We start from the raw sequence: 23,436 nt of genomic DNA, 5'->3' as shown, positions 1-23,436 counted from the left end.
ACCTAGTTTTTAATGCTAACTCTGCCATTTACTGGCTATATGACCTTGAGCTTAAGCTTTCAATATTGAAAAATGAGAATTAACTGTGTTAATCAACTCTGTATTTTTTTGTATTATAAAAAGTCTTTGTGAATATTAGAATAAACTTGGAGAAAACAGCAAAATAAAACATGTAAGGAATTATCCAAAACAATCACTTTTAACAGTTTGCTGTTTGCTTTAGTTTTTCATATTGATCATATTGGCCAATATATTTCCTCACCAGATTACAGGCTTTTAAAATTAACCCATAAAATAGGAGATTAGTTAAGAGTGCTGGGCACATAGTAGACCCTGAGTTATAAATATATTGGAAGATTAAGTGATGCCCCTAACAACTTTTACCTTGAATTGGCTTCTACTTACATAATAACAGACTATGCCAGGCACGGTGGCTCGTGCCTGTAGCCCCAGCTATTCTGGAGGCTGAGGTGGGAGTTTCCCTTGAGCCCCAGAGTTCAAGGCTTTCACGAGCTATGATCATGCCACTGCACCCTGGGCAACAGACACCATGTCTAAATAACTAATATATTCAGGCTATTGTGCTCAATGGCATCTGTTTTTATGATGGCTAACTCAGGCTGAGATCATAGAACATACGCTAATATGAACAGATTTTACTTTTTGTTTTAAATACTAGTGACCTACTTTTACAATTTTTGTTAGAATACATATCTTTTTTCTTATATGTATGCAAAAGCAAAGTTTGGACAAGAAACTAGCAATAGTGATTTGAGTCTGGAGGGAGGATTAGGAAGAGACATAGTGGATGGAGTGGAAGGACGTTCGCTACACTGTGTATGTAAAAAACATTTTTGGTTTTTGAACCATATGACTATTCAAACATTAAATGAACTTTATATATATATATATATATATTTGGTGTATTTTTTCTTATTATACAATTATTTTAAATTACATACTTTAAAGACATGAGATACTTGAAGAGAAATACAGAAAAGCATTAAGAAGATATAAAAGTTACCTATTATCTCATACCCCAGGGATAACTACTGTTAACATTTGACACATTTCTTCCAGTCATTTATACATTATAAAGTTGTACTTACATGTATTTGTGAAATTGGAATATACTATGTAATGTTACATATTCTGCTTTCCCCTACCTACTTACTGATTATATTATTTGAATCACATCTCATGTAATTGAGTATGATTTATTTAACTATATTCTCAATGATTATTCTCTATGATTGAATATTTAGAGGTTGTTTCCATTTTTTTGCTATTATAAATAACTTTGAGATAAAGTACATGGCACATAAACCTTTATGCACTTCTCCTTCTCTGATCATCTCTTTGGGATAAAATTTCCAGGAGAGAAATAACTGGGTCAGAAGCTGTGACCCATTTGACAGGTTCTTGTTAGCTATTGATAGGTTGAAAGATATTTTTCTTTGTGATAAGTTAATATATACAGTTTTTCCCCCAAGGAACATATGCAGGATAAACATATTATCAAAGCTGTAGAACAGCAGCAGCAAGAGGAAGAAGATGAAAAGATTAGAAAATTCATCAAAGCAAAAAAGCGTCTTATACAAATGGGGAAAGAAAAAGAGGCTGAAACACACAGGTAGGCTTTAATAATGTGTATAATAAAGTACTATCTGAAATTATGATTTTATGATTATTATGAGAGTAGTCTTTAGGAACAGAGGTCTTATTTTATATATGACTAGAGCATTCAGTGACTTGATTTCAGTTTGGGTTGTGAGTGTGAGGACATCATCTTGTAGATGGTCAGAAATGCTGATCTGCCGTCCCAGAGGAAGTATGAGCTGAAGACGGCTTTGTGAGTCATTGGTATGTAAGTGGTAGTTGGAGTTGTGGATACAGATGAGCTCACCTAGGGTGAGTAGGTAAGAAATGAAGGTGGCATAGTCCCTAGGGAACTCCATTTAAAAGTCAAATGGAAAAAGAAGATAACGTGAAGACCAGTGAATAGTTTCCAGAGACTGGAGGAAAACCAGGGAAACATCAGGGAGAAGAGTCTCAGTAAGAAGGGAGCAGTCATCAGTGTTAGGTCGTAATGGGATTAAGTACAATTTTTAAAATGTATTCATCAGATTTAGAGGACATTGCTTATATTAATGAGCAGTTTGGTATGGGGTGTACAGATAAGAGTAGGAGGCCAGATTGCAGTACAGGGGGTTTCTGTCTAAATCATGCTTTCCCCTTGTGCAAAATCCTCTGATGGCTTCACATCTCACTTAGTCTTTACAATGGCCCATAAGGCTCTCCACCTACCCAAATTTCCATCTTCCCAGCTCATCCCTCCCAGCCTTATCCCTCAGACCTCTTCTCTTACCATTCCCTCCTCTCCCTCTTCTCACCTGCACTGGACTGGCCTCTGCCTGCTCTAGGGAATGCTCACCTCCAGAGAGCACGTAACTTGCTTTCTTAACTCTTTCAAATCTGTACTTAAATATTACCTTCTCATTGAGGCTTTCTCTGACTACTTTATTTAAAATTATACCCCCTCCCCAATTGCTTATCACTTTACCTGCTTTCCTCGCCCTCGTTGCTTGATATATAGCACTATATATATATATATATATTTTTTTTTTTTTTTTGAGACGGAGTCTTGCTCTGTCGCCCAGACTGAAGTGCAGTGGTGTGATCTCGGCTCACTGCAAGCTCCGCCTCCCAGGTTCACGCCATTCTCCTGCCTCAGCCTCCCAAGTAGCTGGGACTACAGGAGCCCGCCACCAGGCCCGGCTAATTTTTTTTTTGTATTTTTTAGTAGAGACAGGGTTTCACTGTGTTAGCCAGGATGGTCTCGATCTCCTGACCTTGTTATCCGCCCGCCTCAGCTTCCCAAAGTGCTGGGATTACAGTCGTGAGCCACCGCGCCCGGCTATTTTTTAAAACTATTTATTTTGTTTACTGTCCCTCTCCTCCAGCAATCATGAAAGCCCCATGAGGGCAGAGATTTTTATTTTTATTAAAACTTTTTTTAGAGATGAGGTCTTGCTATGTTGCCCAGGGTGGAGGACAATGACCATTCACAGACGTGATCACAGTGCCCTGTAGCCTCAACCTCATAGCCTCAAGGGATCCTTCTATCTTAGCCTCTTGAGTAGTTGGGACTAAAGGTGCGCACCATCATGCCCAACTTCTAATGTTTTTGTTCACTGTTATGTCTGTCCCCAGCACTGGGAATAGTGTCAGGAGCATAGTAAGCAATCAATAAAACTGTTTAAAATACTATTTTTTGGAATTCTACCAGAAATGTCACCTTTTCTCTGAGGCTTTCTTTTTTTCTCATTTGTCCATATCATTTTCTAGCTTTCTCATGGCATTTATTATCTTTTCTCTTGTATAACTATAAAGACATTTGCATAAATGTCTTTTCTCCACTTTAAATTGTAATTTCCTTGGAGTATGCACTGTATCCTTTCTCATCATTTTTCACATGCTGCTTTGCCAATTTATTAAGTGTATTTGTCACAACAAAATTATTTTTTATGCAATTTCATAAATAAAAATGCCCTAATTTAACAAGATGTATTTATTCTTATGATGTACCAGGCACATGCTTAGCTCTTAACTAGAGAGAGGACCCATTCAATTTCTGACCTGAGGAATCTCATAGTGAATTTGAGAGGCCAAAGTAGGAGGATTGCTTGAGGCCAGTTTGAGACCAGCCTGGCCAGCAGCATAGCAAGATCCTGTCTCTTAAAAAAAAAAAAAAAAAAAAAAAAAAAGAGGAACCTTATAGTGTAAAGGGAGAAATTTAAACAGATCAAGTTAAAAAAGTGCTGTGAATAAATTCCAGACAGAGTATTGTGAGGGGATGGATATTTAGGATTTTGATAACTTTTATTAGATTATTTCCTTGATTTTATTTAAATAAAGGCCTTTTATAGCCTCAGCCTCCAATGATAGAGTAAGCAGGGTAGTCTGATAAAATATTGAAATATTTTCTGTGGCCAGGTGCAGTGGCTCACACCTGTAATCCCAGCATTTTGGGAGGCCGAGGCGGGCGGATCACTTGAGGTCAAGAGTTCAAGACCAGCCTGGGTACATGGTGAAACTCCCTGCTAAAAATACAAAAACTAGCTGGGCTGAGGCAGGAGAATCGCTTGAACCCAGGAGGCGGAGGTTGCAGTGAGCCGAGATTGTGCCACTGCACTCCAGCCTGGGTGACAGTGAGACTCAGTCTCAAAAAAAATTTTTCTTTTTTTTTTAATAGAGTCTCACTCTGTCACTCAGGCTGGAGTACAGTGGTACACAGCTCACTGCCACCTTGAACCCCTGGGCTCAAGCAATCCTCCTGCCTCAGCCTCCTGAGTAGCTGGGACTACAGGTCCGTGCCATTGCGCTTGGCTAAATTTTTTTTTTTTTTTTTTGAGACAGAGTCTCGCTCTGTCGCCCAGGCTGGAGTGCAGTGGTGTGATCTCGGCTCACTGCAACCTACGCCTCCTGGGTTCAAGCGATTCTCCTGCCTCAGCCTCCTAAGTAGCTGATATTACAGGCGCCTGCCACCACGTTCGGCTAATTTTTGTATTTTTAGTGGAGACAGGGTTTCACCATATTGGTCAGGCTAGTCTCGAACTCCTGACCTCGTGATCTGCTCGCCTCGTCCTCCCAAAGTGCTGGGATTACAGGTATGAGCCACCACGCCCAGCTTAAAAAATTTGTGGAGATGGGGTCTTGCCATCTTGCCCAGGCTGGTCTCTTAACTCCTGGGCTCAAGCGATCCTACCACCTCAGCCTCCCAAAGTGTTGGGATTACAGGCATGAGCTACCACACGTGGCCTAAAATATTTTTCAATATAGATAATTTTAAGATCTTACTTCTTACACACACACACACACACAGATGTATTATACATATTACTGTCTTTGGATTTTAGAATATATGTTACTTTATAGTTAAAAAATAATTTCCACTTAAAATAATCTATGTAAGGAGCAATGGGGCTCCTGTTAGTTTTGTAAGAGACTGCAAAATATCTCAGACTCCCTAATTAAATTATGTTGGCTCCACTGGACATCTGTTCATGAAGATTTGACGAGTATGGTTATCTTGTTATAGGCTTATGGAGAAACGAAGAGAAAGAATACATAACTTCCTAAGTGAACTATTGAAAGAGAAACTTGACAATGAAGATATGATTATTGCTAGAGATATTGCAGAAGCTGAGGCTGAATGGGAAAAAAGAGAAAGAGAAAAAGATGAAAAAAACAAAGCAGAATTAAAAACAATTGCAGAATATAGAGCCACTGTGGTAAACAATTCAATTATGAAAATAAAAATAGAAAGACAGAGTTAGGACCTTTCCACTGTGTTTTCCATCTCATCTGCCTCTCTAACCAAAAACTAGCCAAGATATTAAAAACAATGTATGAATTATCTTCCTATATTTTTGAAATTGGACAATGTTTACTTCCTAACAAAGATGACATGACAGTTACAAAAAAGATATTTATAGATGCAAAGTAATAATCTCTTCTGTTTCAGAACCATCTGAAACGCAAAGGTTATTTGGTATACTTTTCATTTGTATGTTTTAAAGACAAACCATGTAAAAATTATACATTTCTGTTTCTTAATATTTCAAAACTTATATCTTACATGACTGTCATAACATTTAATTTGGATAGTTTATACACATTGGAGCAATCTTTTTTTTTTTTTTGAGACAGTTTTGCTCGTTGCCCAGGCTGGAGTGCAGTGGTGTGACCTCGGCTCACCACAACCTCCGCCTCCTGGGTTCAAGCAATTCTCCTGCCTCAGTCTCCAGAGTAGCTGAGATTACAGGCATGCACCACCATGCCTGGCTAATTTTGTATTTTTAGTAGAGACAGGGTTTCTCCATGTTGGTCAGGCTGGTCTCGAACTCCTGACCTCCTGACGTGATCCGCCCACCTCGGCCTCCCAAAGTGCTGAGATTACAGGTGTGAGCCACCACGTACGGCTGGAGCAATTAATTTTTTACTTACATATATTTCCCTTCCTTGAGAAGATCTTGCTTTGCTTTTCCTGTATTTTCTTTTTCAAGCCAATAAGGATTGTCCTATAGCACTTGGGTGTTTTCTGATATTCAGGAAATAGAACAAAACCAAAGTAAACTGGCCACATGGGAACCACCCCAGGTGCATGCACTTTTCTTCTCCTGCATTGCTCCTGGCTGACTTTCCTCTGCTTCAACTCTCTGACTCTGTGCCTTTTCAGACAAGACTGGTTGCTATAACTGGTTTTAATTTGTTTCCTTTGCCTTTAAACATCTAGATGAAAAATAAAGAGGAAGAAGAAAGACAAAGAAAAATAGAGGCTAAAGAACAATTGCTGGCTGTCATGAAAGCAGATCAGATTTTCTGGGAACATGAAAAGGAGAAAAAATGCAAAGCTGATAAAGAACATCAAGAGGTTCAAGATGCCCATATTCAGCAAATGGTAATTATTCCTGAATGTTTATGTTAGTAATAAGTATATAATACAGAATTCATGCTAGTTTTCTACTCCCAAGCAGTTTCGTCAGGTAAGAAAAAATGGTCATTATGGTTATGACCCAATAAAATATATTAAAAATGTGAGGTTTCTATCTCCAGTGAAGTTCCCATGTGAGTTTTATCTTTTAAATGAATGTTTATCCTTCTTTAGTGTCTATTATACTTCAGTAAATATTAAAGAAAATACAAATGCATGTGGAGGCCATAATGTTCATCTTGTTTTACTTTTTTCCCGTATCTCAGAGACTATGTTGATTGGGATCTCATAGGTTTCAGATTTGAGGTGAATGGAGATATCAGATTTTAAAAGATGTGTAGAGGTCCTAGCATCCAATCAATCATTTGTAACTAAAACCTGTCTTTGAAATGGTTGTACCATTTTCCATTCCTACCAGCAATGTATGCGAGCACAACTTACTCCACATACTCATCAACACTTGATGTTGTCATCCCTTAATTTTAACTATTCTAGTATAGTGATATCTTATGGCTTTATTTTACATTTCTCTAATGACCAAAGATAATGGACATTTTTTCACATCCTTGCTAGCCATCTGCATACCTTCTTTTGGGAAGTGTCTATTTAAGAGTGTTGCCAATTTTTAATTGGGTTGTTTTCTTAGTGCTGAGTTTTTTAAAATTGATTTTTATTGTGGTAAAATATACATAACATAAAAAGTACCATTTTAAGCATGGTTAAGTGTACAGTTCAGAGGCATTGAGTACATTCACATTGATCATCGCCACTATCCATCTCCAGGGTTTTTCATCATCCTGTACTAAAACTCTGTACATGTTAAACAGTAACTCACTATCCCCTCTTTTCTCCAGTTTGGGTAACCTCTGTTTTACTCTCTCAATGAATTTGATTATTCTAGGTACCTCATAAATGGAATCAGACAATATTTGTCCTTTTGTTTGGTTTTCACTTTTTTTTTTTTTTTTTGAGATGGAGTTTTGCTCTGTTGCCCAGGCTGGAGTGCAGTGGCATGATACCGGCTCTCGGCTCACTGCAACCTCTGCCTCCAGGGTTCAAGCAATTCTCCTGCCTCAGCCTCCCAAGTAGCTGGGATTACAGGTCCCCACCACCACACTGGGCTAATTTTTGTTATTTTTAGTAGAGATGGGGTTTCACCACGTTGTCCAGGCTGGTCTCGAACTCGTGACCTGAAGTGCCCACCTTGGCCTTGGCCTCCCAAAGTGCTAGGACTACAAGCATGAGCCACTGTGCCCAGCCTCCATTTTTGAATTGGATTTTTTGTTGTTGGGTTTTAGAAGTTTTAAAAATATTCTGTATATTAAATCTCTTACCAGATACATGATTTGGAAATGTCTTCTCCCATCCCATGTTACCTTTTCACTCCATTGATAATATCTTTGATGTATAAAAGTTTTAAATTTTTGGCCAGGTGCCAAAATAGTTTGTTGTTTCAATCACGATCAAATAAGATCAGTATTTGGAATCCTTCTGATTTGCTTGTTGAAGTCTTTAAGAAGTTTTCTTGATCAAATACTTGGTTCCTCTTAGGTACAATTTTTAAAGAAAAAACAGAATACTTAATTTTTTTTGCTTTTTTTTCCAGTTTTCAGATAGTTAATTAGCTATTATCTTCCAAATGTACTTCGAAGGTACTTTACCTTCATCTGTTAGCATTTTTTAGGATTTTAAACTTAATTTTTTGGAACTTTTTCCTTATAAATTTATATTTATGCTTAATGCATATCAAATGTGAGGTACCAATCATATGTTCCATCATAGTAATTCTTTCCTTCCACTGTCACTTTCTTTCTGTGCTTCAAATGGTTCTTTCTGTTCCCTCAATATTTTTCTACATTTACTAAACATATCCAAATTGCTGCTTATTAAGTTTCCAAATATTAGCATTTTACCTTCGATTAGAGATAGATTTTAGCCTTTTTTTGACTTTTTCTCCAATCTTATTGTCATTTTCTACTTTTTAAAACTCTGGTATTTTATCCCCAATTTCACAAATAGTATGTAAACTGAATTTTGAATTGTAGCACTCAATAATGAAAAATTTGATATTTCACACTAATATGGTTGCTCTATTCCATCAAAAATTTAAATTTATGGTAGATATCAGGTTTGGGCTACTGTTTTATGCCAACATTTTGGATTTTGAGAAATATTTTTATGACTATTAAATATATTCCTAAGTAGTCAAAGTAACTGTTATTTTAAAAAATAAACTCAACATTTCTTAAAATGCCACAGAGAATACAAAATGAAAAGTTGCCAACCAGAGCATCACAGAAAAGCTATAAAAAGAATCTCATCCAATGTAAATTAATATAAAGAATTAAAAGACAAAATTTGTATAAAATATTGGTAAATTGGCTTTTGGCAAATTGCCTACTTATTCCACTCAGTGCCTTCTCAACCTACATTGATAAATGTCACTCATTGTTCCAATTTTAAATTTTCGGGAAATAGATAATGTAAATGGTTTTAGTCCAGATATTCACTACTGATTTAATCTTATGTGGCTGGAGACATGGTATATTGGGCTGACCCAGCACAGTAGAGTTGAGTGAATTCCTCCAGAATAGTGGATGGTTAGAGACAATGGTGGGTGTGCATTCTAAACCACTGAAGTTCACATCTTGTAAGTGGTTGAAACAGGATTCTAAACTCAGTTACCTGAGTTTTATCTAAATTTCATAATTTTCACTATTTCACTGTGTTATTTGCAAATGTATCACATAAGGCTATTAATAAAGGTTTCATTGCACCACCACTTTGAGCATGATAGGAAAGATTCTGAAATAAATGATAGTATATAGTTGTTAAATCAGAACTTGTAAAGTATCAATGAGTTTAGAAAATTATACCTACATTTTCAAATGCTATGTATATTTAGAAAGTTCATGTTCTTAACCAATATTAAGTTATATTTCCTTTCTTTCCCAAATAGGCCAAAAATAAGTTTAATGCAAAGCAAGCAAAACAAGCAGAATTAGATTATTGCAGACTTACCGAAGCTCTTGTGGCTGAAAAGGAGAAAGAATTTCAGGACTATGCCAGAGAGGTAATTGAACTTGAATCGGAAACAACAAATAAATATATTTACCCTCTTGTAAAAGCTGTACAGGAAGGACCTGGAGGTGGCCGTGGACCAGTGTTTGTGGACAGAGGTGGATTAAGACCCAGCTATCAGGCAAATGATGTTACTGGAGTCCAGCTCCCTTTTTATAACTCTCAGGGACCAAAATATAATTTTCAAAAGTCAAAAAGGCGGCTAGGTTTTACATGGTAGAAAAAAATTATTTTTAACATTGAGAAGACTAAGTTGTAGCATGTATGAGCTTCAAATGTAAATGGATTTCTGTTAATAAAGTTGTTCTTCATCTAAGTACAATTATGTCTGATTTGATTGTTCTCAGTATTTCTTTTGGGTATATATAAAACCCCAATTTTGAGATTCCTGTTTTTTAACTGTGGTAAAATCACAAGTTTACTTTTTAAATGTACATTCAGTGGTATTAAGTACATTCAAAATATTGTGTAGCCATGACCATTGTGTAGTTCCAGAATTTTTCAGTGCTCTTACTAGAAACCGCATACCCATTAAGCAGTCACTCCCCATTCCCCTTCCCCACAGCCCCTGGTAACTTTATCTGCTTTGCCTATACTGGGTATTTTGAATAAACAGAATCATACTGTGGCCTTTTGTGTCTGGCTTATTTCACTTAGCATATTTTCAAGTTTCATCCATGTTGTGCCATTTATCAGTGCCTCATTTCGGTTTATGGCTGAATAATATTCTCCTTGATATATTTCTTTTCTCTTCAGCAGAAATTCATATGCTTATTTGCTTTGTCCTTCAGCAGTTAGTATCAGATAACATTACCAGCATTATTACACTAACAATAGGATTATTGAATGAAGACTTCTTTGTGGTTTATTTTATAGAGTATATCTTACTAGACATGTACACATTATCATGTTTTGAGGTCACAAAATAATTCTACATGTAGTTTTGCCAACTTTAGACAAGACAACAAAACTTGTCTTGTTTCCAAAGAGACAAAGCAGATTAGCAGTTACCAGGGGCTGTGGGGAAGGGGAATGGGGAGTGACTGCTTCGTGAGTAGGGGGTTTCCAGGTGGAGCACCAAAAACTTCTGGAACTAGATAATGGTCATGGCTACACAATACTGTGAATGTACTTAGTACCACTGAATTTTGTATGATTTTGTGAACTGCATTCCCCCATTGTTTAATTTTTTTTTCATTTCTTATTGAGGTAAAAAACACAGAACACCTAATTTAATGTCTTAACCATTTCTAAGTATATCGTTCAGTAGTGTTAAGTATCTTCATATTGCTGAACAATCTGCAGAATTTTTTCATCTTGCACAATTGGAACTCTCTGTATAAAACTAGTCTCCATTTCCCCTTCCCCTCAGCTACTGGGAAACACCATTCTACTTTGTTTCTGTGAATTTCGACCACTACAGTATAGGTCCTTTTGTGACTATTTCATTTAGTGTACGGTCCTCAAGGTTCATCCATGTTGTAGTTTATGTCAGTTTTCTTCCTTTTTAAAGCTGAATACTCCATTGTATGTATATCACATTTTGTTTATTCATTCCTTCATGAATGCACACTTGGGTTGCTTCCACCTCTTGGCTATTGTGAATAATGCTGCTTTAAACGTGGACGTACAAATAGCTCTAAGATCCTTTCCATTCTTTTGGATATACACCCAGAAGTAGAATTGCTGAATCATGTAATTCTAAATTTTTAGGAACTCCTCATACTTTTCTCCATAGCAGCTGAACCATTTTACATTTCCAACAGTGCACAAGGTGCACATCCTCACCAACATGTTTTTTTGAAAGTAGACATCCTGAGTGGCTGTGAGTTTGATTTGCATTCCCTAAGGATTAGTGACGTTGAACGTTTTTTCATATGCTTGCTGGCCATTTGTCTATCATCATCTTTGGAGAAATATCTGTTCCAAGTCCTTTGCCCATTTTTTTCATGTTATTTGTTTTGTTGTTGAGTTGTAGTTATTATGTATTCTAGATTGATCCCTTATCAGATAAATGATTTGCAAATACTTTTCCTTCCTTAGGTTGCCATTTCACTGTTGTGTCCTTTGCTTATTTCTTTAAAAGCAAATACACTATATTTTACTCTTAAACAAAATAACTTCGTTCTTTTCACTTAATATAGCTTAGGGACACAACACAGCAGGTATAAATATCTTCATTTCTTTTCCAACTGACATAGTATTCTCTTGCAAGGGTGTACCCGTTTATTCAACCAGTGGCATACCAATAGATATTTGTGTGGTTTCCAGTCTTCTGCTATTATAAATTCTGTAATTAACAGCTGCCTTTTTTTTTTTTCACATTTTTGTCAGTTAACCTTTGAGATAGATTCCTACAAAGGGGAATGCTGGGTAAAGGTGAAAATTGTTCAGTGTATCATTCTATAAGAGACCAAGTCTTAGAGCAAACATTACTTATGTCATGAGCCTCTTGGAATCTGATAAAACTTAGTGGCTTTTTCAGCAGTAAGGTACACACACACATATACTCTACAATTGTGCATACAGTTTTAAGGTCTTCCACAATGCCCTCTAATAGACTGCACAGCACAGTGACTAACATACATCTAAGATTGTGGCTTAGTATACCTGGGTTATACTTTTTTAAAATGGCAGATTCTGTAGGCAACCATCATTCTGAGTTAGTTTGTGGGTTTACGGACCTCAGGTTTTAAAAAATGAACTGTTTTAAAGGAGTAAAATAGCTGGTTATTTAAAACAACACTATCTACTGATTCCCAAATTGTGTGCCAAGGCATACTGAGGAACCACAGTGAACTCACAAATTTTTGAAACAAATTATTACCTGACATCTGTAAGACTAGCTTGAGGTAGTTCAACATATTAAATGCACTATGCCTTTTGATGACATCCTGTTTGTAAAGCTGGATTTTCAGCAATTGATGGGATAAAACTCATATATTGCACAAAATCAATGTATTATAGGAGAGGATGGTGTGTGTGATCTGATTTTGAGGTTTGAGAAGTTGTGCTGTGACCAACATTTGCACACATTCCATTAGTAACTAATTGTGGTTAAGAATGGAACTGTAAAAATATTTTTTAAAATTTCAAATGGCTAAGTTGTTAGATATACTTTCGCTATGTGAACTTTTAATTTATTTTTTATTAGAGACTGGGTCTCACTCTGTGGCCCTGGTTGGAGTGCAGTGGCACAATCACAACTCACTGCAGCCTCAAGCTCTTGGACTCAAGCAATCCTCCTGCCTCAGCCTCCCAAAGTTATGGGATTATAGGTGTGCTCCTGGCCTTTTAAACTATTTAATAAACCGATCTGTTAGGTATTTATTCTGGCGCAGGGATAACACCATGTTAAAATTACTGAGACACACAGGTAAAGTGAACCAAGAAAGTCTGGGAACTTCTGCCATATATCCTTTCCTTTAAATTACATAAATACAATATATAGTGGTAATTAGTAATTTTAGACAGCTATCTTTCCCCATATTATAAAACAGGAAATAAGTTTCTACAAAACGGTTGATTACATAAATATGTTATACAACCAACTTAGCTTGAGTAAGGATAACATAAAACACCAGACATTACTAGTTTTTCTGCCTTATATATACAATTTATTTTACTTTAAATTGGGCTGGGCTTTCTATTAGAGTATACTGAGAAGAAAGGTAAGGCTACACCATGTTAATCACAAAATAATTCAGTGAAAAGAATTGAATGGCACAGCAGTGGAAACTCAACTGCTCTAATCTGCTAATTTGATAAGAGAAACTCGTAGATAAAATCTGTGGCAAAGACATAAATTGGAACAAGGCATTCTGATTACCAAGAGGACTTTGATGGGAGTGGGGAAATGTAAAAATTATGAAACAAAATTATGATAACAAAAAGTTATCAGGTAAGGAAATATGTTTAGGAAAGAAACCTAGAAAGTAAATAGAAAAAGCAAATTGATGCCTGAAGTATTTTAATGCAGTTTGCAGTTCATTTGTTGCACTCACATTTTATACATTTTCTTGGATAAAGCTTTTAAGAATACTCCAGATTTTGGGAGTTTAATAATATTCACCTGTTAACACATACAAATTACTGAATGTTCAGGTTTTTACCTAGGTATATACCTTTTTTTCATTGTCAATATTCAGTATAACTCGGCATATATTTTCAATGACTCACTCTCAAGTTAACTAAGTGCATTTTCCCTAAATATGTCTAATGTAAGAAAAAACAGCCCCCAAACTAGGTAATTGTTTTACAGAATTCAATTAACATTTATGTTTACATGACTTCACCACTGTAAGTGTTATAGGCACAGGATCTATTACAGCGATCCTAATGCTGAAAAAAATGCGGAGGACTTAAGAAGCAAATGGTAGTGATCTAGTAGACAGTAATACAAATTCCGAGCTTAACCTTAAAAGTTTGTTGGGGCAAAAGACACACTACAATCTGAAGTATTATGATTAAATATTTACATTAGAACTTATTCTCAAACCTGGAAATTGTCCCTGCTGGCTAAATTCTTAAAGCTCAGTATTGTTAAAACTTTGTTCAGTTTTTTCATAATGTAAGTACCTGTATATCTGAGAGTAAAAGTATGTTTTAATTGGTTTATTTTCATTATTTAGCTTTTAATTTTTAAAAGGCTGGATAATACAATTTAAGAAATACAAATCCAAACTGTTTATTATAGTATAGTTTATTTAATACAATGTTTAACTATAAAAGTTAATACAGCTTCCAAGTTTAAATTTTGTAAAATGCAGTTTGCAGAAAACAGTTCAACAATTACTAGACTAATGATAAGAGAAGCAGCATTTTGAAACTAATTTTACAATTAAGACAACAGCTTTATTTCTAAACTTCATTAAAAAAATATAATCACAGTGACTTTTGGGCTAGGAAAAGAAGTGCATTAACTTCATTTATGTTTTTTCCTTCCACAAAGAGAGCGGCCACAATTTTGTACATCCCACATACAAATACCCAATTCATTTATCTTTCAAAATACTATATACACACAAGAGGGGAAGAAAATATACAGCATGTGCTTTTGGTAACATATGGAATTTGCTTAAAGAAAAAAAGTCAGAAACACAAATCCACCCCACCACTCCCTCCCATACCTTTTAAAACAAACTAAACCCCTCAACAACTCCCTACTCCAACCTTGTTGACGGAATTTTCTTATTCATGTCATTTTTCTTTTCCTTTAATATATACCTCTTTGTCACACAACAGGCCAAAGACTTTGCACTTGCCTGAATCCACTGAAGGCAGTTAGCTGGGAAGCCCACTATGGGCAGTTGTGCCAGTCAATGGAGTACTTCCTGGGGGCTTATTAATTTTTAAAACAAGTATTTGTAACAAAACACATCTTTTCACAATTAACAGCTTATCAACCTATAATCCTTATTCAATTGTAAATGTATAAATGCAAAATGAAATAATTACAGTAAACATAATCAAAAGGAAACAGAAGAACACCCATTTTGTTTCTTTATAACAAATCAGCTATATGGTAGGTATTTAAAGTACCTTCTGGTGAAGGCAAACCCAACAAGCTTCTACAGAAATTTAGTATAAAAAGTTTAGTGTGATGAAAACTATATTACGAACTGGAATGAAGTATAATAAACTACTAAGAAACACACTAACTTGCTACATATACTAACTAAAATAAATTAGAATTGTCAAGTTAATACCACTACCCAAAATACCAGAGATCCAGTATGTGCCTATCCATAATGAAGAGTTCTTTAATTGTTTAGCTCCATACCTTCCACTAGGCACAAATATCAAAGGTCATTCAGCAAAGCCGTCCATGCATCAGTATCACATTTGTGCAAAGGCAGATTTATCAGATAAATTCTTTGCAACTTCTGAGGGCTTCAATTAAGTAACTTAAAACTATGAACTTACCAACTATGTAGTAATTTAATCAAAGAATGTTTTAAAGCAATCCAGTAGCTTCTCTACTGCTCATTTCATTAACATTAATCTCACCGTAGTGTCAATTTCTGTGGCAGATGGCTTACCCAGAAAAATAATTCATACAAAATAACCATGAAAATTCTACATATTGAAAAAATTTTCTCAGCTATCACCAATTGAGCAATAAATTATTTTTAAAACGATATTAAGTCAAAAAGACTTTGACATGAACCATAAATTTAGACATAACTATAAAACCAACTTGATAGGAAAATAATAGTTGACTTTTAGGAAAACAATGTTCAAAGCAAAAACTAAAGATGCCACAACTACTAAATGTAACAAAAGGAAAGGACCATTTGAGCCGTGTGCTATTCAGATGCATGCGCAGATCCTGAGGTACAGTTAATGCTGTTTAATCATTTTTAAAATGTTCTTAATATTCTAAAAATAAAATCTAGTTGATTGTCCTTCTCTCAACTCCTTCACATCTGTTCTGTAAAGAGAGCTAATAAAACTTTAAAATAAGGACTATAAATAATGCGGAGCATGGAGTTGCTCTTTTGATAACCCAAACAGAATATTGCCTGTAGAAATTACTACAATTTTTTCCCTATGGTTACTTTTTGAAACTCTAAGATTTGGAAATCCTTATGTATAATTTTTAGTAGATAAAGCTCTGGGATCAGACAACAGGTAAGAATTTTTACTTAGCATGGACTTAAAAAAATATGTAACTGTTATTAGAAATCCTTTCTTAAATAGCACCTTTCTTAAAGCTCAAATAGTTTATAACAACAATTTTAAAATGCAGTTAACTGAAATTAAGACAAACAATAACTTGCTTAAAATACGTAACGTTATATAGCTTGGGCACTCAGACTCAATTATCCCTAATGTGGGTTTGTGGTCAGTCTCTAAGGAATCAATCACCTTGGATTATAATAAACATCTACTACTTTTGTCATCAGAAAAAAAAAATTTGGGAAGAATTCATTGTGGATATCTGTATTACAATTTTCCAAGCGATCTTATGGTCATTACACTATTCATTCTGCAACAGCTACCACAACGCCAAATATATCAATATTGCATTAATCAATAATGGGAAGTATCATGTTAATAATTGCTTTATTCAGTACAAATAGCATTGAGTAGCTACTGGATTTACCAAGAAGCTACCTTGGTAACAGAGTTGACACTACACTGACAAATATTAAAGTACAAAACTCTCTAGAGAATACCATTAATTGGAATTTTGAAATTTCTTTTCAAATGAGGCAGGTTTTATGTTTGCTGGATGTTCAATGTTTTATTTAGAAGAGAGATTACAGAATAAAAGGCCACACATCACAAAAATGGCAAAATACAACACCCAAAACTCTAAATGGACTTTGGATATGTTTAGTGTTTAACTCTGTAAACTATCAAAATTTGCAACTTTCTACTCTACTCTATATGGCAATGTTATACATGCCAAGTTAAAATAACATTAACAGTAACGGTATAAAACCACCTGAAGAGAAAGAAACCAGAATCATAAACATGCTATAGCCTATCGTGATACATATATAGAAAAGATGCATTTTCTTGCCATTTGGAACTCACAGCTATGAGAGTTAGAGAAGTCAGTTCAATTAAAACAAACAAACAAAATCCATGCAGAGTTAACACTCAATTCTATATAGGTTGGAGGCCAAAAAAGAGAAATCTTAGAAGTTAATGTCTCAATACTAACAATTTTTAGAATCTGTATAGCTTAAGGACCTGAACAAATGGTATGTTTTAATGAGAAAAGCGTTTTTTTTTTTTAATTTTAGAGAAGGGTAATTAATAATTAAAACGTTCCCAAAACTCTTCAAACCAAAAGCAACACAGAATTGAGAATCACAATCTGATTTTCCAAGGTATAGTTCCTGTCAAATGCTGTATAACAGCAACTCAAGCTCAATCAGTACATCAACTGAAAAAAATTACTCTTATGATTTTTATAGGCAGTTAAGTAAAATACAACTAGACAGGAAAAGCATTAATAGGAAACAAGCTATGGCTCGAACTATAAAGAATAGAATATGAAGTGCAATATAAATACATCTATTTTAAAGCACAAATTACTATAAAATCAAAAGTGATGATTTAAGATCTCAGGTTATTAGGACCCTGCTTCTGTGTAATTAAAAGAAACCGCTGCAAACCTCTATTTATAACGCAATCAGAAAATCTATATAAGATGTCTTCTAGTGGCTTCTAAAGTTACTTTAATCATGAGAAACACAAGCTTTTGTAACAATGCACTGCAACCATTCCAAATGGCTGACTAAACAAATTAGGATGCTAGTGGCTAATTGTTGCAACACAGTAATGCATACATAAAATAGTTAAACACAGCACACAGTACTACACCAAAGTGTTTTTCTCATTTCAAGTTTATTAAAACTTTAGCAGTACAAATTATCCAGATTGCAGATTATCAAAAAATCAACTCAATGAAATCCACATTAAGGAAAAAAAAAGGACAAACATACAACAACCCAAAAACAATGAAAAGGAAAACAACATAAAGGAGATTCATTAGCAAGTCTCTCAAACTTAAAATCCGAAACAGAATGGAAGTAAGTTTATATAACTCACTCATCCGCTTTTGTCTTCATCTGTTCCAGGGCTTGATTCATGATCAAATTTTTTATTTTTTTCATGTACATGGTCATTTTCTTGACCTTTTGATTTTTGGTTTTCTTTTTCCACTGAGGATCTGATCTTCTCATCCTCCTTATTTTTCAACATGGAGGACTTTAATTCATTGTCCTGACTGCTTTGTTTTATTTTTGAGAAGGGACTTTGATCTCTATCAGCCTTTTTTTCCCTGCTGTTATTTGAGCTATTATGATCACGACTTTTAGAGTACATTCTTTTCTCACTCTCAGAATTTTCTTTTCTGTGTGAGCTCTTACTCTCTTGGTTTCTGTATTTGTCTTTGTTTCTGCTTTGACTTTCTTCTCTCTCTGAGCTCCGTGAGTCTCTCCTCCTTCTCCTCCTATCTTTACTTCTTGATCTTCCTGGTGGTGTTCTTCTCTCTCGGCTTCGTGACCGTCCTCTTCTCCTGTATTCCTGTTCTCTGTATCTATGGTACTCCTTGCTTCTGCTGCGATCTCTGTCATGGGTTCTTGATCGCACTCTTCTGCTTCTGTCCCTACTTCTGCTTCGTTCTCTTGTTCTGCTGTTATAACTGTGTTTACCTTTAGTTATATCACATTCTCTACTCCTGGATTGTGCGCGTCTATCCTTTTCCTTACTTTTACTGTGATCATGCTCATTACTCTTTGATTCTAACTGTTTAGACTTCTCTTTACTTCTACTCCTTTCCTGATCTTTTCCTTTAGAATCAGACTGCTTTTCTTTTTCTTTAACATTCTCATGATCCCGTCCTTTACTCCTTGACCTCATCCTCTTTTCTTCATTTCTATTATGTTTTGAATCTCTTTCTTTACTCTTTGATTTCTCTTTGCTCTTACTCCTACTTTTAGATTTGGCCCTTTTCTTCACTTTGTTTTTATATTTATCATCTTTTTCTGAATTTCTTCTGATGTCTCTCTCTTTGCTGTTAGATTTATGGTCTTTAACTTTCTTCTCCTTTTCATTTTTTCTGTTTGGACTCTCAGATACATTCCTGTGATCTGTTATTTTTCTCTCTTTTACTCTAACTGGACTTCTCTGATTTTCTTTTATTTCATTCAACTCACTCCTAAAAAATAAGAAAAAGAATTGGGGAAATGTTATTAGGAAAAGAATTGTAGATATTATTAGCTAAAATGATATTCTACTTTTCTTAAGGTATTCAGCAATAATTAAAACGACAATAACTTTATGTATAATAGTAAAAACAAATACTTATCATTACATTTGAAATAATAATAGTTAAATCTTACTTATCCCCCTTGATCCATCTTTCACCACTTGATACCCTCATTCTTTGAGCTCTCTGCATCTCTTGCCTCCAATGTGGAGGAGTCTCACTACGTCTGAAACGATCCCTTGATCTGGATCTGGAAGGAGTTCGATAACGCTAAAGAAAATTAAAATGGGGAAAAATTAATGTATAAAAATATAGAGGGACTCGCATGGGTGCTGGGAGGGAGGGAAGTACTGGGGTGAGGGTCAGGAGGTAGTAAGGGGTACAAAATAAAAAAATATATAAAAAGCATTACAACAGTAGCTTAAAAGTATATGTTTCTAGGTTAAAATAAAACGTCTGATATTTCTATACCCTGAAAATTACTAAAATTTCCCAATTTTCATGTAGGAAATCAACGAGGCAGAGAAACTTAAGTTGTCATGTTGCAAATTCCAAGAAACATTAATCACAAAAACTTTAGCCGCTAGCCATACATGTCTTCTCCATTGAAGAGTCCTATCCAAGTAATGCTAGAGCAACTTATAAGTTGCCAAGTTCCAATCTAAATGTTATATATACTTCATGTTTCAAAGCACATATTTCTCATATTGTGGGGAAAACAGAGTAAATGTGTAGATGTTCACTTATTCAACCCTTAGGATGACCAAACACTCTACTACATACTGAGAGAACATTAGTGAGCCAAGATATATGAGTGTGCTTTCCTGGAACTTACATTCTACAGGACTTGGAGAGCATGTGAATGAACATATAATTACATATGTTAAACATACATGCAGCTATAATAGAATGGGTATAAAAGGAAAAGGGAAAAGATGCTGACAGGTAGGTTCTGAGTTAAGAAGAAACACAGCATGCTTTAGAAATGATGAGAAGACAGACCAAATATGGCCAAAGCTAAAAATTGCAAGGGAAAGTAGTACTACGTAACAATGATGAGGTAAGCAAGGACTAGGTTTTGTGAAGTGTCATAGGCCATCGTAGTTATTTTGGATTTACCCTAAGATCAATGGTAAAGGAGTGGCACAAAAATCAGACTTTCATTTTTAAATGACAATTCTGGCTACTATTTTAAAAAAAAGATTAGACAGTGAATCTCAAAGTGGGATCTAGGATCTAAAGACTCGGGGTCAAAACTATTTTCATAATAATATCACAATATTTGCCTTTTCCATTTTCATTATTTCATTATCATACAATAGTGTTATTCAGTTTACATGTTTTGATATCATTACTTTCACAGCTAATGGAATGTGTGCTTATATATTCTTATGTTTTAAGTATTTCTCAGTACTAATTCCTAAAAGAGTAAATATTGATAGATATAACCCACACCAACAAAAGTTCTTTTGGGTCCTCAGTATTTTTTAACATGAAAGAGGTACTGAGATTAAAAAAAATTCAGAACTATCAAAATTTACAGCTCAGACAATATGATGGAGTTGAATTAACATGGCAGGGGTAAAGCTTGAAACACATGAATTTCTGAATATTTAGGAGGCAGAAATGACAGTATTCGGTGATGGGTAAGATATATTCATGTATCTTACCATAGTTAAGTTACTTGCACAGTTAAGGTATAAACCGAAAGGGGAGAATCAGATTATTCTTGGGAAGGAACTGCACAGGTGGTGGTGCCAGTCACTAAAATCAGTAACCTAAACAAGGTTCAGATTTCAAGAAGAAGAGCTTGTGCTCAACTTTGTAAAAGCCAAGTTTGAGGTACTCATTAGTCAAATGAGTCTTTGGAGCTGAAACATGCAGATAAAAATTTGACAGTTACCAGCCATGGGAGTCATGAGATTGCTCAAGAAGTATATGCAGTGTGAGAAGAGTTGAATGGGAACCCTGAGGTACTACAGTATTTAAAGGTTAGGTAAATGGCTGGACACGGTGGCTCACGCCTGTAATTCTAGGACTTTGGGAGGCTGAGGCAGGCAGATTGCTTGAGCTCAGGAGTTCAAGACCAGTCTGGGCAACATGACGAAACCCCATTTTTACAAAAAAATACAAAAATTAGCCAGATGTGGTGGTGCACACCTGTAGTCCCAGCTATTTGGGAGGTAGAGGTGGGAGGACTGCTTGAGACTGGAAGGTTGAGGCTGCAGTGATTCTTAATTGTACCACTGCACTCCAGCCTGGGTGAAAAGTGAGACCCTGTCTCAGGCAGGTGGATCATCTGAGGTCAGCAGTTTTGAGACCAGCCTGGCCAACATGGTGAAACCCCGTATCTACTAAAAATACAAAAATGAGCCGGGCATGGTGGCATGTACCTGTAATCCCATCTACTAGGGGGAGCTGAGGCAGGAGGACTGCTTGAACCTGGGAGGTAGAGGTTGCAGTGAGCCGAGATCATGCCACTGCACTCCAGTCTGGGCAACAGACTGAGACTCCATCTCAAAAAAAAAAAAAAAAAAAAGTGGAAAGAACATTACAAGGAGCAAGATTAAGTAAGAGAAGACTGAAAAGAATCCACTGAAATTTGTGACATGGAGCTAATTACGTATCAAGTGCTGTTTTCAGCAGAACAATGTTAGTGGAAGACAACTAAAACGCTTGAGGAATAAGTAGGAAGTGAAGACATAAGACAGAAAAGTGTAGCCAAGTTTCTATAAAGTTTTGAAAGCTCAAGATATTTAAATTCTGATGAGGACACTCTAGTAAATAAAAAAAGAATAAAATACAAGAATAAGGTTAATTTTTATTTATTTTTAACAAGAATAGATACAGTGATTGCAAAGTAACAAGGGAGACAAGAAAGACCTCGATCCCGTTTTATACCATGTAAACGTAAAATCTATTCATATCTCATGGATTTTCTGTTGGGAAGTACCAACATACAGAATCTGCTTAAGAAAGAAAATATACAATTCAATGCCTGCATCTCCCCTAAATTTTAGTTACTTGCACATTAAAATAATATTTAAGAAACACCCTAAAATTATTTAAGGAAGACAAATGCAATATTGTGAAGATCTCTGGGGAAAGAATCACCTACCCTTGGTCCTCTTCCTTTAATTTTCCTGCCAGATCTAGTAACTAAAAGTCGTCTCTGGTACGAAGCAGGCTGGGAGTTAGGTGGATTACTAGAAGGAAGCAAAGAGAAAGTTAACACATTTTTTAAAAAACTTTTGTTAGCCAGACATGTTACTTTAGTAAAAATGAATCTGGGCCAGGCACGTTGGCTCATGCCTGTAATCCCAGCACTTTGGGAGGCCGAGGTGGGCGGATCATGAGGTCAGGAGATCGAGACCATCCTGGCTAACACAGTAAAACCCCATCTCTACTAAAAATACAAAAAATTAGCTGGGCATGGTGGCTCAAGTGATCTGCCCACCTTGGCCTCCCAAAGTGTTGGGATTATAGGTGTGAGCCACTATGCCTGGCCAAGAATTTTATTACTTGTATTATGACAATGTATTTCTGATCATAACTAAGAGAAAGATTTCAATATTCTTTTTTCTACTTTTGGACATAGTTATTATTATTATTATTATTATTATTATTATTATTATTATTTTTGAGACAGAGTCTCACCCTGTCACCCAGGCTGGAGTGCAGTGCCGCGATCTCAGCTCACTGCAAGCTCCGCCTCCCAGGTTTACTTATGCCATTCTCCTGCCTCAGCCTCCTGAGTAGCTGGGACTACAGGCGCCCGCTACCACACCCGGCTAATTTTTTGTTAGAGACGGGGTTTCACCGTGTTAGCCAGGATGGTCTTCATCTCCTGACCTTGTGATCTGCCCACCTCAGCCTCCCAAAGTGCTGGGATTACAGGCGTGAGCCACTGCGCCCAGCCTGGACATAGTTATTAAAATGACTGATAAAGAACCATTAGCATTACAGATATTAATAATGTAGATTTATGTAGTAAACTTCAGGATTTGAACATGACATCAATTTTTATTACAATGTTATAAACCAAGTAAGGAAAACAGCAGTTTTTCCTATTAGACAAACTTAAAAACCAAGGTTCTTACTTGCTTAAGAGTTTAATGTACACAAATAA

General features: G+C 35.7%; 2 protein-coding genes across 38 annotated transcripts in view; one reads left to right on the top strand and one right to left on the bottom strand.

Annotated features, from left to right (window-relative positions):
• The window catches only part of CFAP210 (cilia and flagella associated protein 210), a 53,924-nt gene extending 44,025 nt beyond the window's left edge, over positions 1 to 9,899 (top strand). For all 3 annotated transcript variants that reach the window (XM_054476965.2, XM_054476963.2, XM_054476964.2), the window contains 4 exons: positions 1,494 to 1,633; positions 5,102 to 5,294; positions 6,299 to 6,463; positions 9,456 to 9,899. In XM_054476965.2, coding sequence (XP_054332940.1) covers positions 1,494 to 1,633; positions 5,102 to 5,294; positions 6,299 to 6,463; positions 9,456 to 9,797 — 840 coding nt within the window. In that variant the 3' untranslated portion in view covers positions 9,798 to 9,899. The remainder of the gene's footprint in view (positions 1 to 1,493; positions 1,634 to 5,101; positions 5,295 to 6,298; positions 6,464 to 9,455) is intronic.
• Positions 9,900 to 17,922: 8,023 nt separating this feature from the next.
• Positions 17,923 to 23,436, bottom strand: part of PPIG (peptidylprolyl isomerase G) — a 53,374-nt gene continuing 47,860 nt past the window's right edge. For all 35 annotated transcript variants that reach the window (XM_054476944.2, XM_054476954.2, XM_054476949.2 and 32 more), the window contains 3 exons: positions 22,426 to 22,513; positions 19,441 to 19,577; positions 17,923 to 19,256 (listed from right to left, as the gene is read on the bottom strand). In XM_054476944.2, the coding sequence (XP_054332919.1) occupies positions 18,146 to 19,256; positions 19,441 to 19,577; positions 22,426 to 22,513 (1,336 nt within the window). In that variant the 3' untranslated portion in view covers positions 17,923 to 18,145. The remainder of the gene's footprint in view (positions 19,257 to 19,440; positions 19,578 to 22,425; positions 22,514 to 23,436) is intronic.

This window comes from Pongo pygmaeus, chromosome 11 (assembly GCF_028885625.2).
Source record: "Pongo pygmaeus isolate AG05252 chromosome 11, NHGRI_mPonPyg2-v2.0_pri, whole genome shotgun sequence".
Taxonomy (NCBI): domain Eukaryota; kingdom Metazoa; phylum Chordata; class Mammalia; order Primates; family Hominidae; genus Pongo; species Pongo pygmaeus.
This window is presented reverse-complemented; position numbering and strand designations above follow the sequence as displayed.